This window comes from Schistocerca cancellata, chromosome 3 (genome assembly GCF_023864275.1).
Source record: "Schistocerca cancellata isolate TAMUIC-IGC-003103 chromosome 3, iqSchCanc2.1, whole genome shotgun sequence".
Lineage (NCBI taxonomy): Eukaryota > Metazoa > Arthropoda > Insecta > Orthoptera > Acrididae > Schistocerca > Schistocerca cancellata.
Window position 1 is genome coordinate 393,189,033 of NC_064628.1, and position 14,985 is coordinate 393,204,017.

Genomic DNA, 14,985 nt, shown 5'->3' on the forward strand with positions numbered 1-14,985 from the left:
AACGAATAGAAAGCGGATAGAATGTAGTTCATTATAAATCATTGTACGTGAGAAACAAATCCTTAAGAAATCATGTAAACAGTTAGTATCTTCAGTCTTGCCATATTTTGTCACTGAAAGAGTGCACTATAACAGTAAAACTGATTCGTTTCACATCATAGGCCAACATTATGAGTACATGAACGAAGAATACGTTACACCTGCACAATTCAGAGAAGCTGGTATTGCTGGGAAAAATTCAGATACATGGGCTTTGAAGCAGTCACTGATGTCAAGCACATCAAGTTAGGTAGCATTCTCAGCAACTGGGTGGTCCAGTTGCCTCTTCGCCAGTTTGACAGTGGCCATTCACGCTGACAGTCAGTTTCTTTGTGGTCATACCCACGTAGAATGGGGCACACTGGTTGCAGCTAAGTTGGTAAATCACATGGCTGCTTTCACAGGTGGTCCTGCGTTTGATGGGTTAGGAGGTGCCTGTGACAGGACTGGAATAAGTGGCAGTGGGAGAATGTAAGGAACAGGTGTTTGCATCTGGGTCTATTGCAGGGATATGAGCTGTGGGGGCAAAGGATTGAGAGCAGTGTTGGAATCTAGCAGTGTTTTAATTGTGCCCGTCTGCCACTCAATGCTTCCTCCATGTGGTAAAAGATAAGCAAACTACTGTTTTCAAATTGTTGTTATTTGATCCCGCATTTTCTATATCACAAGTAAATCAATTAGACCTGCTCATGTACATAACAAGGACATCTTTCACTTCATTGTTGGGAGGTAGTTTCAACACTTCATTGTTGGGAGGTAGTTTGAAGTTCTTACTTTTTGATAAAAACAGCTGCAATATAAAGGCAGATAAAAATTACACATAAAATAGCATCTGAACGGGACCAAAATTTATTCGCAAACAATAATATTTGCTTTAAAGAAACACATAGCCATTTGACTGTTTCATTGTTTATTTAAGTTCCACCCAGGCTTCAGCCTTTTATGCCATTTTCAAGCACTTGATTATATGTCTTTAACATACACTATGTGATCAAAAATATCAGGACAACTGGTTGAAAATGACTTACAATTTGTGGCACCCTCAACCGGCAATGCTGGAATTCAACATGGTGTTGGGCCACCCTTAGCCTTGATGACAGCTTCCACTCTCGCAGGCATATGTTCAATCACATACTGAAAGGTTTCTTGGGGAATGGCAGCCCATTCTTCACGGAGTGCTGCACTAAGGAGAGGTATCAATGTGGGTCAGTGAAGCCTGGCATGAAGTCAGCATTCCAAAACATTCCAAAGGTGTTCTACAGGATTCAGGTCAGGACTCTGTGCAAGCCAGTCCATTACAAGGATGTTATTGTCATGTAACCCCTCCACCATAGGCCACGCATCATGCACAGGTGCTCGATCATGTTGAAAGATACAATCGCCATCCCTGAACTGCTCTTCAACAATGGGAAGCAAGAAGGTGCTTAAAACATCAGTGTAGGCATATGCTGTGATAGTGCCATGCAAAACAACAAGGGCGTACAAGCCCCCTCCATGAAAAACACCACCACACCATAATACCACCTGCTCCGAATTTTACTGTTGGCACTACACATGCTGGCAGATGACATTCACCGGGCATTCGCCATACCCACACCTTGCCATCAGATCGCCACATTGTGTACCATGATTCGTCTCACCACATAACGTTTTTCCACTGTTCAATCGTCCAATGTTTACACTCCTTACACCAAGTGGGGCATCATTTGGCATTTACTGGCATGCTGTGTGGCTTATGAGCAGCCGCTCGACAATGAAATCCAAGTTTTCTCACCTCTCGCCTAACTGCCAAAGTACTTGCAGTGGATCCTAATGCAGTTTGGAATTTCTGTGTGGTGGTCTGGATAGATGTCTGCCTATTACACATTAAGACCCTGTTCAACTGTCTGCGATCTATCAGTCAACAGACGAGGTCGACCTGTATGCTTTTGTGCTGTATGTGTCCCTTCACAATTCCACTTCACTATCACATCGGAAACAGTGGACCTAGGGATGTTTAGGAGTGTGGAAATCTCACATACAGACGTATGAAACACGTGACACACAATCACTTGACCACGTTTGAAGCCTGTGAATTCCACGGAGCACCACATTCTGCTCTCTCATGATGTCTAATGACTACTGAGGTCGCTGATATGGAGTACCAGACAGTAGGTGGTGGCACAATGCACCTAGCATGAAAATGTATGTTTTGGGTGTGTCCAGATACTTCTGAGCACATGGAGTATATTATAAGACACTTGACATGTCAAGATCAAAGTTGGCTATAAATTAAAAAAAAATATTGGTCCCCACAAAATGCCTGATATAAAACCACCGTCTTATAACAGGTCAGTATGTAACTGTGCAAGCACGTCATATTTAGCAAAAATAGGCTTAAATTGGTAAATAAAAGATGAGCACATGTCCTTAAAATGTACTGGCGGTGTGATCCTTTAAAAAATATTGTATGACTGTTGCCCAGCAACATCAAAAACTGTTTAATGATACTTGTGTAAACAATTAGAACACTATTAGTTTTATTTATGAAATGGACCCAGTCTGACATCTTTAACCACATGTTACATGGATGTTATTTTTTCTGTCCATAATGAACATTATTCTTAGAAAACACATAATTTATTTCATTCTCTAACTTGCAAGATTTTTTAGGTACTTGTGTACATGTAACACATGCAAATGACCTATTTATTTATGTTTTTCACATCCCAACCCTCATTTACATCACTATTTCAAAGCTAAGTTTTTCAATTTCATAAGGTCTTCAAAATTACATTGTGAATCTCCTTTTTTCTTTATGAGTCCACAGTAATAACTAGCTTTGATTCACCAGTCTTCTTTTGATACCTTTCTCGTAGTCTCCTAGTTTCCTTTCCCCCCTTATCCTTTCAACTAAATCACACAATTCAGATTCCGTGCAAACTGCACGTCTCACTGGCCTGATTGTGTGAAATGATTCACAGGTCAGAGAAAGATAAGGGTGTTAACCACTGACTGGGACATACCTCAAGAAGCAACATTTTCTGCAATCTGTCTTTTCTATCTCTGAAAAAATACTGCTCCATTTATATACATGTAATAGTCAAAACTATTTAAAACAACAAATCAGTTAACTAAACACTCATAATTATAACTGCAGCAATTATGTAATGAACTATGTGACAGAGAACTGTCAGAAGCTATTCAAAGGTGTTGTCAGATTATGCAAGGTGCTGTACTGTGTAACTTCTTTTTGTTCTGCAATTTTAAAAAACCAACTGTTAATTCTATTGAATGATTGAACATTGATGATACATTATTACTGAAATCAGTACCTTCAAAAAATTTTCACTGAGTGAACATAAGTGAAAGAACAATGTATCAAACAAATTAGACATTGTCAAATAATAAATTTATTCTCAGAAAGAGGCGATTAAAATATTTCATGCAGATTACATACTTGCGGAGCTGTCCACTGTGTATACAGGTCAAGAAGAAAATGTAGGCAAGATGTAAGATCAAGGCCACTTGCTGCTAAGCACTGCTCTCGTTCAAGACATTTTGTAGATACTGCAATCAAAATTAGAGACCACTTGGCACTTTTTCAAATTACTTATACAAAAAAAATTAAGTACGCATTCATAATTACAATCACAATAAATATGTAATGCACAATATGACACAGATCATCAGAGGCTATCCAAAGGCATTGTCAAGATAATGGAGAAAGCCGGCTACAACTGAAAAAAGTAGTATACTGTGTAGCTTCTTTGTGCAGAAGTAAGTAAAAACAGTTTGGGTGATAAATTGCTGGTTCTTATTACATAAAGAATGGTTGAAATTTTTGCTAAGCGCAATGTATCCTATTGAGAGTGAAAGAGATCACTCAGCAAATAGCAGAAGTGTTGAGTTGTCGACAGGCACGGATGCACGCACGCACGCGCTCACACACACACACACACACACACACACACACACACACACACACACACACACACCTGTCCCCTTACATAATTCCAGCTGGACACACAATGTCTGGATTGGATTTCAGTGATTGGACCAGGGTGGGATGGTGGTTGTATCAGGTGGGGTGGGTAGAGGCAGAGAGAGGTGGAAGGCAGGAAGAGGGGTGGGTTGTGGTGGGTAGCTAGCAGCTTGGAGGGAGGCAATCAGTTTGCCGGCTAGGAATGTAGGACGGAGGGGGGAGGCAGATGTGCAGCCTAGGCATGTGATGTATGGGTGCCAGAGCTGGTGGGGAGCTGCACATGATGAACGTCACAAGCAGGCATGAACTGCGAGGTAATAACAGGTAAAGGTGAAACCACTGGGTGAGGGTGTGGGGACAGTGGGTTAATGGAGACTGATGCCAGAAGGATTATAGGAAGATAACTCCCATCTACATAGTTCAGAAAAGCTGTTGGTGGACGGAACAACCCAGATGGCCCATGTTGTGATGAAGCACCCATTGAAATCAAGTGTGTTGTCCTCAGCTACATGTTGTACCACTTGCTAGTCAACATTGCTCTTGGCCACAGTTTGGCCGTGGCGAGTCATTCTCATGAACAAAATTGTTGTGCAGTGATTGCAGCAGAGCTGGCAAACAACATGCCTGCTGCTACAAGTCACTACTTCAGATGGGTTGGGACAAGCCTATGACATGCCATGAGTAGGACCTGATGGGTTGGGAGTGGGACTGGCATAGGGATGGACTAAGTTGTTGTGTAGGTTGGGTGGATGGCAAAATATCTCTTTATAAGGAGCAGGAAGGAACTACTACTTCTACTTCTACATCTACAACTACACAATTACTCTGCTATTCACAATAATGTGCCTGGCAGAGGGTTCAATGAATCACCTTCAAGCTGTCTCTCTACTGTTCCATTCTCGATGGCAGGTGGGAAAAACTAGTCATCTGATGATTTTACAAGATGGTAAATGACAGCATCATCTGCAAACAATCTAAGACGGCTACTAAGATTGTCTCCTATGTCGTTAATATACCATAGATCAGGAACAACACAGGATCTATAATGCTTCCTTGGGGAACACCGGATATTACTTCTGTTTTACTTGACGACTTTCCATCTATTACTACGAACTGAGACCTATCTGACAGGAAATCATGAATCGAGTCACAAGACTGAGGTGATACTCCATAGGCACACAGTTTGGTTAGAAGACACTTGTGAGAAACAGAGTTGAAAGCCTTCTGGAAATCTAAAAATATGGAATCAATTTGAGATCCCCTGTCGATAGCACTCATTACTCATGAGTGTAAAGAGCTAGTTGTGTTTCACAAGAATGATATTTTCTGAATCCCTGCTGACTATGTGTCAATAAATAGTTTTCTTTGAGGTAATTCATAATATCTGAACACAGTATGTGTTCCAAAACCCTACTGCAAATCGATATTAGTGATATGGGCCTATAATTCAGCAGATTACTCCTATTTCCCTTTTTGGGCATTGGTGTGACTTGAGCAATTTTCCAGTCTTTTGGTACGGATCTTTCTATGAGCGAGCAATTGTATATAATTGCTAAATATGGAGCTATTGTATCAGCATACTCTGAAAGGAACCTGACTGTTATACAATCTGGAGCTCAGGCCTTGCCTTCATTAAGTGATTTCAGCTGCTTTCCTACACCGAGGCTATCTACTGCTATCGATTCCTGATTGTCTTCTTTGGTGAAGGAGTTTCTGAAAAGTGTGTTTAATAACTCTGCTTTAGCGACTTCACCGTTGTTATTGCACAGTGAAAGTACTGACTGCGTGTTACCACTGGTATGCTTTATGTATCACCAGAATCTCTCTGGGTTTTCTGCCACATTCCAAGACAGAGTTTCATTGTGGAAATTATTAAAAGCATCTCGCATTGAAGCACACACTATATATTGAACTTTTGCAAAACTTTGCCAATCTTGGGGATTTTGCGATCTTTTAAATTTGGCATGCTTTTTCCGCTGCTTCTGCAACAGCAATCTGACCCGTTTTGTGTACCATGGGCAACCAGTATCATCACTTATTAATTTATGTGATATATATCTCCCAATTGCCAGCAGTACTATCTCTTTGAAATCATTCCACATCTTTTCTATGCTTACATGATCAGGTCGGAAAGGGTGGCGACTGTCTCTTAAAGGCATTAAGAGCATTTTTATCAGCTTTTTTAAATAGATGTACTTTGTGTTTCTTTTTGATGGTTGCGGGTGTATTCAGCCTAGCTGCAACTGCCTTGTGGTCGCTAATCCCTGTATCCATCATGGTACTCATTATTTGTCCAGGATTATTTGATGCTAAGAGGTCAAGAACGCTTCCGCAACCATTTACACTTCAAGTGGGCTCATGAACTAATTGTTTAAAATAATTTTCTGAGAAAGCATTTAATACAATTTTGGATGATGTTTTATGCCTGCCGCTGGCTTTATACGTATAATTTTTCCAGCCTATCATAGGTAGATTGAAGTCACCACCAACTATAATCTTCGAAGATCATAAAAATATGTAACAAAAAGGTGGGGTACCTATTCGAAATTACACTCAAGTTTTCTTTGAACTGTTCACCAACAATATCTTCTGAGTTGGAGGGTCGGTAAAACAATCCAATTAATAGTTTAGTCTGATCGTCAAGTATAACCTCTACCCATACTGTTTCGCAGGAACTATCTACTTCAATTTCACTACAAGGTAAACTACTTCTGACAGCAATAAATACTCCACCACCAACTGTATTTAATCTATCCTTTCTGAACACTGTTAGAATGTTTGAAAAAATTTTGTCTGAACTTATTTCTGGCTTTAGCCAGCTTTCCGTACCTATAACTATTTGAGCTTCTGTGCTTTCTATAAGGGCTTGGAGCTCTGGTTCTTTCCCAACACAGATACGACAATTTACAACTACAATACTGATTTTTGCTACAACTACCTTACTGTGTTTTTCCTGCCCCCTTTTAGATGGACACCCTATCTGTGGCTTCCTGAGACCCTCTAATCTAAAAAACTGCCCAGTCCCTTCCATACAGCTCCCGTTACCCATGTAGCCACTTCCTGTGTGTGTAGTTGACTACTGACCTATTCAGCAGAACCTGGAATCCCACCGATGATGCAAATTAAGGAATCTGCAGCCTTCACAGTCACAGAACCACCTGAGCCTCTGATTCCAATCCTTCCCATGGAGTGCACACTGGCTTCCTTCCCCTCCTTGGCAGCCATGTTCCTGAGGGGGCCCATCACGTGCCTAACGATGGAGCTCCCAGCTACCAACAAACCCACCCTCTGTGAATGCCCAGACCTTGTCGGCCGAGAAGCTTCCTCTGGAACAGGGTGGACGACTGCATCCAGCTTAGAGACTTCGTCAGCCACAGATAAACCCCAAAACCTGTTCGTCAATTGAACTGGGGAGGCCCTATGATCGGCCCCTCGATTGTCTTTTGCTACCTGCCAGACTTTGGAATGATTTCCCACTCAACTACAGGTGAGGGGGTCAACCTTAGTGCAGGCAGTACCCAGGGCAGCCACAGCAGAGAACCGATCGGGGGACATGTGTGACGTGCTCCAAGTCCCTTGCATCCCCGTGTCCGATCCCCCAAAGCGATGCCCTTTGGCACCAGCCTCAAGCTGTTTGACAGAAGCCAACACTGCTTGGAACTGTGAGCGAAGGGTCACCAACTCAGCTGGCATCTCTACACAGCAATCACAGCTCCTACCCTTACTGAAGTCACTCCTCTTTGAAGATCATAAAACTATGTAACAAACGAACAGTGTACTTGGCTTATTAGCAGCAGGAATTCCAAGTGCACTTTCAATGACAGTCTAACTGACAGTGACTTGTGCAGGTTGTCTCTCATTTCAGGGCATGATGGTAGATAACCAAAGCCTTGAAGAAGGTTGTGGTTCAGTTGTTCCAGTACAGGGTGATGAAGGAGGCATTCCTTTATAGCCAATTCTTAGGAAGTTGCATGGATTAGGGACATATGAGGAAATGGCATGGGAAATCTGTTTGCACACTAAGTGTGCTGTGTAGCGCCTGTCTTTGAAGGTATTTGTGAGAACTTCAGCGTACTGTGCAAGGGACTTCCCGTAAGGGATCAACTGAAGTAAACGGGAGGGAAGGTGTTGAGGTTGTGGAGGAATAAAGGTAGGTGAGACCAGATTGTGAAGATATCATCAATTAACCTGAACCAGACAAGGAATTTGGGGTTTTTGAGGCTAGGGATCTTTCCTCCATATAGCCCAAACAAAGGCTGGAATAGAAAGGTGATATGTGGATGTCCATAGCTGTTCCGCAGAGTTGTTTAAATATGTTCCCCTCAAAGGAGAAGTAAATGCATGTCAGAATATAGTTTGTATGGTGTGTGAGGAATAAAAGTGGTTGGTATCTTTGATATGAGAGGCTAGGTTTTGGCAATTGGTTGGAGGTGTTGACCAAAAAGAATGGAAATTCTTTCACTAGAAGCACAATAACCAGCTACAATGTGGTGTTCATGATTGCTGGGTTTTTGGATTTTTTGGGAGAATGTGGAAGGTGGATGTCCATGGTGCCACTGTATGAGGAAGGAGAAGGACTCAAGAGAGAAGTTCTGGGGTGGGGCTAAGGATTTCAGTAGGTGCTGGAGCTATGTTGCACATCTAAGATGGGATCACTACAGCAGAGTATGTACGTGGAGGATTCAGTTGATGTAAATCTTCTGTCAGGTAGTCACAAAGTGGCACAACAGGCAGCTGAGCATAACATGCTTGATTTCAATGGCTGCTTCACAATCCATGCCATCTTGATCCTTCCCTCCACCACCAGATTTTCTGAACTTCTCAGATTACAGTTATCCTTGCAACAAATCCTTCACTCCCGCAACCCTCCTGGCATCAGTGTCTGTTAACATACTGCCCAAGTCCTCCACCCAACACTTTCACCTTTCTCTGTCCTACCACCCCATCCCACTTCATGTCTCCAGTTCACCTTCATAATGAGTTGCTCCTCATCGGCTCTGGCACCCGTGCATCACATGCCTAACCCATGCACCTGGGCCCCCTCTCTTCCACATTCCTAGCCAGCAGACCAGCTGCCTCCCTCTGAGATGTTACCTATCCACCCTAAACCCTCTTTCCTGCCACCCTTCTTTGTCCCTCTCCAATCACTCAATTCAAAACAATTGCCATTCCACCCTAGTCCAGCCGCCGAACTGCAATTCCAGCATTGTACATCCAGCCAGCACTAGGTAGTGGGACAGGTAGGTGTGTGTGTTTGTGTGTGTGTGTGTGTGTGTGTGTGTGTGTGTGTACTCTAGCTCGAGAAAGGAATTATTCTGAAAGCTAGCAAGTTTTCTTTCTCTTTCATGTGTCTGTCAACAGCCCAACACTTCTGCTATTCTGGGAACACTCTCCTAAAGTATTTACAGTCTATCAGAACATTTGTAATATATTTATGCTATTCATAAGTTTTCACAATTAGATATTCAAGAATATTAAACTAAAACTGCTCTACGGATAAACAGAAGTGTAGTAAGATAAGGGATAATACATACAACATTTTACAATCTTGTCAAACAGATAAAACTGAAATACCATTAAAATATGCTAAATGATCATTGTACCTTAGTGAAAACAAGGCCATGTTGTGACCTACTGAAATGGTTGTATGTATTTACTGACTTTTTGAAAAGTGCTTCCAGCAAGTAGAAAATTGTAAGGTCACCTAAAAAAAGGTGACAGTTTCACTGTGCATTCAGAGAAAGTTGCTGAGAGTGGGAAAAGTATCTTCACACAATACCCCCCCCCCCCCCTCCAATCCACCCACCCATTCCCTAGCACATAAACAGAGTCTGTTTCTTTATATACGATTACAGTACATTTATCATATCAGTACACTTGTAATTCGTGCTTTAACATCTGTAACCTACTTTATCTGTGTAGGAGACCATAAATCATTTATTTTTAATCACTTCACACTTTTCAATATACATTCAGACATTAAAACAAACTGCTTTTCCCTGTTCCATTACAAACAATATTTTGCAGTGATAACTGCACTGTTTATTTTAATCCAAGCCTACATAATGACCAAATATAGACTTCATATTATCTTCCTGAAGTGGTTTTTAACAGTAGTACGATACACAGTCAGACTACTAAAAGCATCTTCTGGTTTTTGTGAATAGAGAGATCTCACTGTAAGTGGTTACTGATTTAGCTGTGTATCTGAGTGCATGATCAAAATATGTGTATCACATGAGATAATTTGAAACATGCAAAGAGGGAGAGAAATAAATATGCAAGACAGAGGAAGTATCTGAAAGACAGAAATCGGAAGATGTGATGTACACATACAAACAAATAACTAAAATTTCAGAAAAAACGGTTGATTTACTCAAGAAAAATAGCTTTACAAACGGAGTAAGTCAATAACGCAATGTTCCACTTCTGGCCCTTATGCACACAGCTATTCAGCTTGGCACTGATCGACAGAGTTGTTGAATGTCCTCGTGAGGAATATTGTACCAAATTCTGTCCAATTGCCACCTCTGATTGTCAAAATGTCAAGCTGATTGGAGGACCCTGTCCATAATGCTCAAAGCATCCTCAACTGGGGAGAAATCCGACAACATTGCTGACCAAGTCAGAGTTTGGTAAGCACAAAGACAAACAGTAGGAACTCTCACCCTGAACGGGCAGCCATTATCTTTCTGAAATGTAAGCTCAGGATGGCTTACCATGAAGAGCAAAAAATGGGTTGTAGAAGGTCCTCCACATATTGCTGCATTGTAAGTGTGCCACAGATGACAATTAAAGGGGTTCTGCTATGAAATGAAATGGCACCCAAAACTATCACTCCTAGCTGTTGGCTGTATGACAGGCGACAGTCAAATTAGTATCCCATCACTGACTGGGACATCTGTGGACACATCTTCGCTGGTCATCAGGGCTCAATTTGAAGTGGGACTCATCACTGAAGACAATTCTATTCCAGTCAATGAGATTCCAGGCCAATTGTGCTCAGTATCACTGCATATGGGCTCATTGGTTTACATAGGCCAAAGGCAATTGGTGCAAGGGGTGCCGTAAGCTCTGTCCCTTTTATGTGACTGGCCTATATTAATGGTCTCTGTGGCCACTGAAGCACCAGCTGCACATTGTATTGATGATGATGATGAATCTGAGGCTCTGAATGCCTCTCAGGTGAATGCTCGGTCCTTACTTTCTGCCATCTCTCTCTAGGTCGAACGCTTCCTTCTTGATGCTGTGTTTGGCCACGGTTCACCCATTCCTGCCACTTCATCAAATAGTGGCTCACTCCTATTCAAATGTAGAGCAATTTGTCAATTACTCCAATCAGCTTCTTTGAGCCCGAGTACATGTCTTCTCTCAAATGCTGACACCTGCACATATTGTTCAGCGGCTCTCTGCAAGAATTGTTGTGCAAGTGAGTACATGAAGTGACATGTCCCCTGGTTACTATTCCTGAGAGTTCCACATTGAAAGTGTGCTGCAGCATCACACATTCATCCACTGGCTGCCAAAGTTTGCAATTTTCCATTTTCCATTGATACCTGTATGAATCAATTTATGTCAAATTTGCATAACTCATACATGGCATGCTGGTTTTTTTTTTTTTTTTTTTTTTTTTTTTTTTTTTTTTTTTTTTTTTTTTTTTTTTTGAGTGCATGTTCCTCTAAAGGCTGACACTTGCATTACTGTGGTAAATTCTGTAAGACTAGGTAGCAATAAATGTGACATCACAATCAGGACAACACTGGTATTCGCGTTTTCCTTTCTTACTCTTACACATTTTCACTCATTTAGCAACACTTTTTTTAATATATTTGTTGTGCCACAAAGGTGTTTCCAAATTCAACAAGAAACTTGAGTGGGTACACTTTTTCTTTTTCCCATTATCCTTGTTTCCTCACAAGCCACAGACCAAGAATAATCAAATGGACTAGTGTAATGAATATAGAGTCAAAATCAGTATAGCCACATAACTATTATGGCATTTTTTTGTCTGCAATAACCTTTATTAGATATGTTATAGAACCTATAATGCAATTATATTTCCTGCACACCATACATCAATGGGACAAGAGAAGGGAGAAATGCTTAGATTTCAAACACATTTCACCAAATACATCATACAGCATATGGACTAAATGTGGAATGCAGAAAACTTATTATCTGCTGTAATAAGACCCATTTACTAATAAAATACACCAATTCCATTTCTTTATTCTTAGATTAGTCCATTAGTTATGCCTTATTATCCATACCTGTTCCTTTATTTTGTTCCACAGAAGTAGCATTTTCTTCTAATATCCTTGTTGCAGTCCAAAGATATTCTATGGAAACTTGACTATAGCCATACCTATGAAACATGAATCACATTATAATTAGGATGTAAACACATGGTAGAATTATTCTCTTACTTGAAATTGAATGAACTACATTCACTTCATGGAAGCAATGATGAATTATTTCTCAGATTCCATTAACTAGTCCCTTGAGACCCTCTGGCTACAATTTTGTCCATTAACTAGTACTGTGTCTTAGCTGCAACAGAAGTATTTTTTCCCAATGGAAATCTCAGATACAAATTTGTGGATATTTAACCTTCTAATCATGTCTAAGTGCTGCCAACTGTTGGGCATCACTATGAAAACATCAGTAAGTCAATGTAGCAGTGTGCTGCAACTAATGACCACAAGAATACACAGGTCTGGTTGGTTTGCTATATTCCACTGTATAATTGAACATTGTTATTGTTATTTTGCATGGTAATGACTGAATTATCAATTTACTACTTATTACAATAAAGAATATTTCATAATTCGTTGTTTAAATTCATAATATGAAGCCAAATGTAAATATTATTTTTGTATAAATCTTGCACCTAAAATCATTAAAACATCAATTAAAAATATTGCCACAAAAAAAAGTTTTTCTTCCTCCAGAAAAAATACAGATCTGAAAGGGCTAATGTGTAAAATGTGTGTCAAGTACAACAAACAATGGAAAACCCAGGATGAAAAAATGATAATACGACGAAAAGAACAGATTACCAACTTCCACACATCAGAGATGCTGAGGCGCAGACAGGCACAACAAAAAGACAGTCAAAAAAGACTTTCATGGGTAGTCCTAGCTTTGATGGGGTAGGTGATGTTAGTAATTGGACTGGAGTAGGTGTTGGTAGGAGGATGTATGGGACAGACCTTGCATCTGTGTCTATTAAAGGGGTATGAGCCATGAGGTAACGGATTGGGAGCAGCGGTTGTGTAGGGATGGACGAGTATATTGTGTAGGTTTGGTGGATGGCGGAATACCACTGTAGGAGGAGTGGGAAGGATAGTGGGCAAGACATTTCTCATTTCAGGTCACAGTGAAAGGTAATCGAAACCCTGACGGAGAATGTGATTAGTTGCTCCAGTCCTGGGTGGTACTGAGTTACAAGGGGAATGCTCCTCTGTGGCCAGACTGTGGGACTTTGGGAGGTGGTGAGAGACTGGAAAGATAAGGCACGGTAGATTTGTTTTTGTACAAGGTTAGGAGGATAATTACAGTCAGCGAAGGCTTCAGTGAGATGCTCGGTATATTCCGAGAGGGACTGCCCATCACTGCACATGTGATGACCACGGGTGGCTAGGCTGTACGGAAGGGACTTCTTAGTATAAAATGGGTGGCAGCATTCTAAGATAATACTCATTTGGATATAAATATTAATAATATACAAGATAAAATTTTATGGGAATATTAAAAGAATTTACCAGATAAGTTGTGGAGCACTACAAAACTTGAAGTAAAGTTAAAATATTGACAATGAAATGAATTGCAGCAGTACAAGATGATCTGAAAGATGTAGAGATAACACAACAACAAATGCTAGACAGAACAAACTGGTAAGCATAAAATTCATGACTGGGGAATTGGCTAGACAAAGAAACTGAGGAGATCTGGACAATTTGGCCTGTGAGTAAGACAAGAACTCATTCTGGGAGAGTGAAAGAAATTAGGAACAAAGAAAGGTTAAGTAGGGCACAAGTGTGAATAATAGTCATAATAATAATTATTATTATTATTATATAATTATACATATATAATAATAATATAATTACACTGGAACAGAACCATTATAACAGATAAAACAACACCACATAACAAACCTGACATCATACTCACCAACAAAAAGAAGAAATTAACACAACTAATCGAAATATCCATATCCAATACAACAAATATACAGAAGAAAACAGGAGAAAAAATTGAAAAATACATCCAACTGGCTGAGGTAGTGCAGGACATGTGGCATCAGGATAAAGTTGACATTATACCAATTATACTACCAACTACAGGAGTCATACCACGCAATATCCACCAGAACATCAATGCAATACAGCTACATCCAAACTTATATATACAACTACAGAAATCTGTAATTATTGATACAAGTTCAATTACCCGAAAGTTCCTAAATGCAATGTAACATATACCGTACAGTTAAAAGGAAGTCACGCTTGATCAAGGTCCGCGTCACTTTCCATTTTTAACCAGACATAACGTCTGAGAAAGGAAAGAATTAATAATAATAATAATAATAATAATAATAATAATAATAATAATAATAACAACAACAACAATAATAATAATATACATACAAAGTCTACCACAGCCAGCCCAAATCCTGGTGGAGAATAACACATTATAGAAAAGCCTTGGTTTGCCAGGCCCACGAGATAGTATGTCATGAAGGCAATTTATCAAGGTAATGATGAAGACCTCAATGGCAGTGAAGCCAGAAATGTCGAGTGGTACAGCAGAACTGAGTCTGCAACCCTGCTCTTAGCGTTCACATAAAAGTTGGAAATTAAAATCCAAATGCGTCTGTTCCCATATCAGATATGTTTAGACAACATTTGTACCCGATGTTAGGGACAGCTAGAAAAGAACATTCTAAGACTAAAAATCTTAGTTTTACCTCTGGTAGA

The 14,985-nt window shown here is 40.3% G+C and overlaps 1 protein-coding gene across 1 annotated transcript in view; it reads right to left on the reverse strand.

Annotated features, from left to right (window-relative positions):
• LOC126175120 (huntingtin) overlaps positions 1 to 14,985 on the reverse strand; it is a 539,564-nt gene that overhangs the window by 91,146 nt on the left and 433,433 nt on the right. The window contains exons 43-44 of the mRNA XM_049921673.1: positions 12,274 to 12,368; positions 3,479 to 3,588 (exon numbers count right to left, since the gene is read on the reverse strand). Of these exons, the coding sequence (XP_049777630.1) occupies positions 3,479 to 3,588; positions 12,274 to 12,368 (205 nt within the window). The remainder of the gene's footprint in view (positions 1 to 3,478; positions 3,589 to 12,273; positions 12,369 to 14,985) is intronic.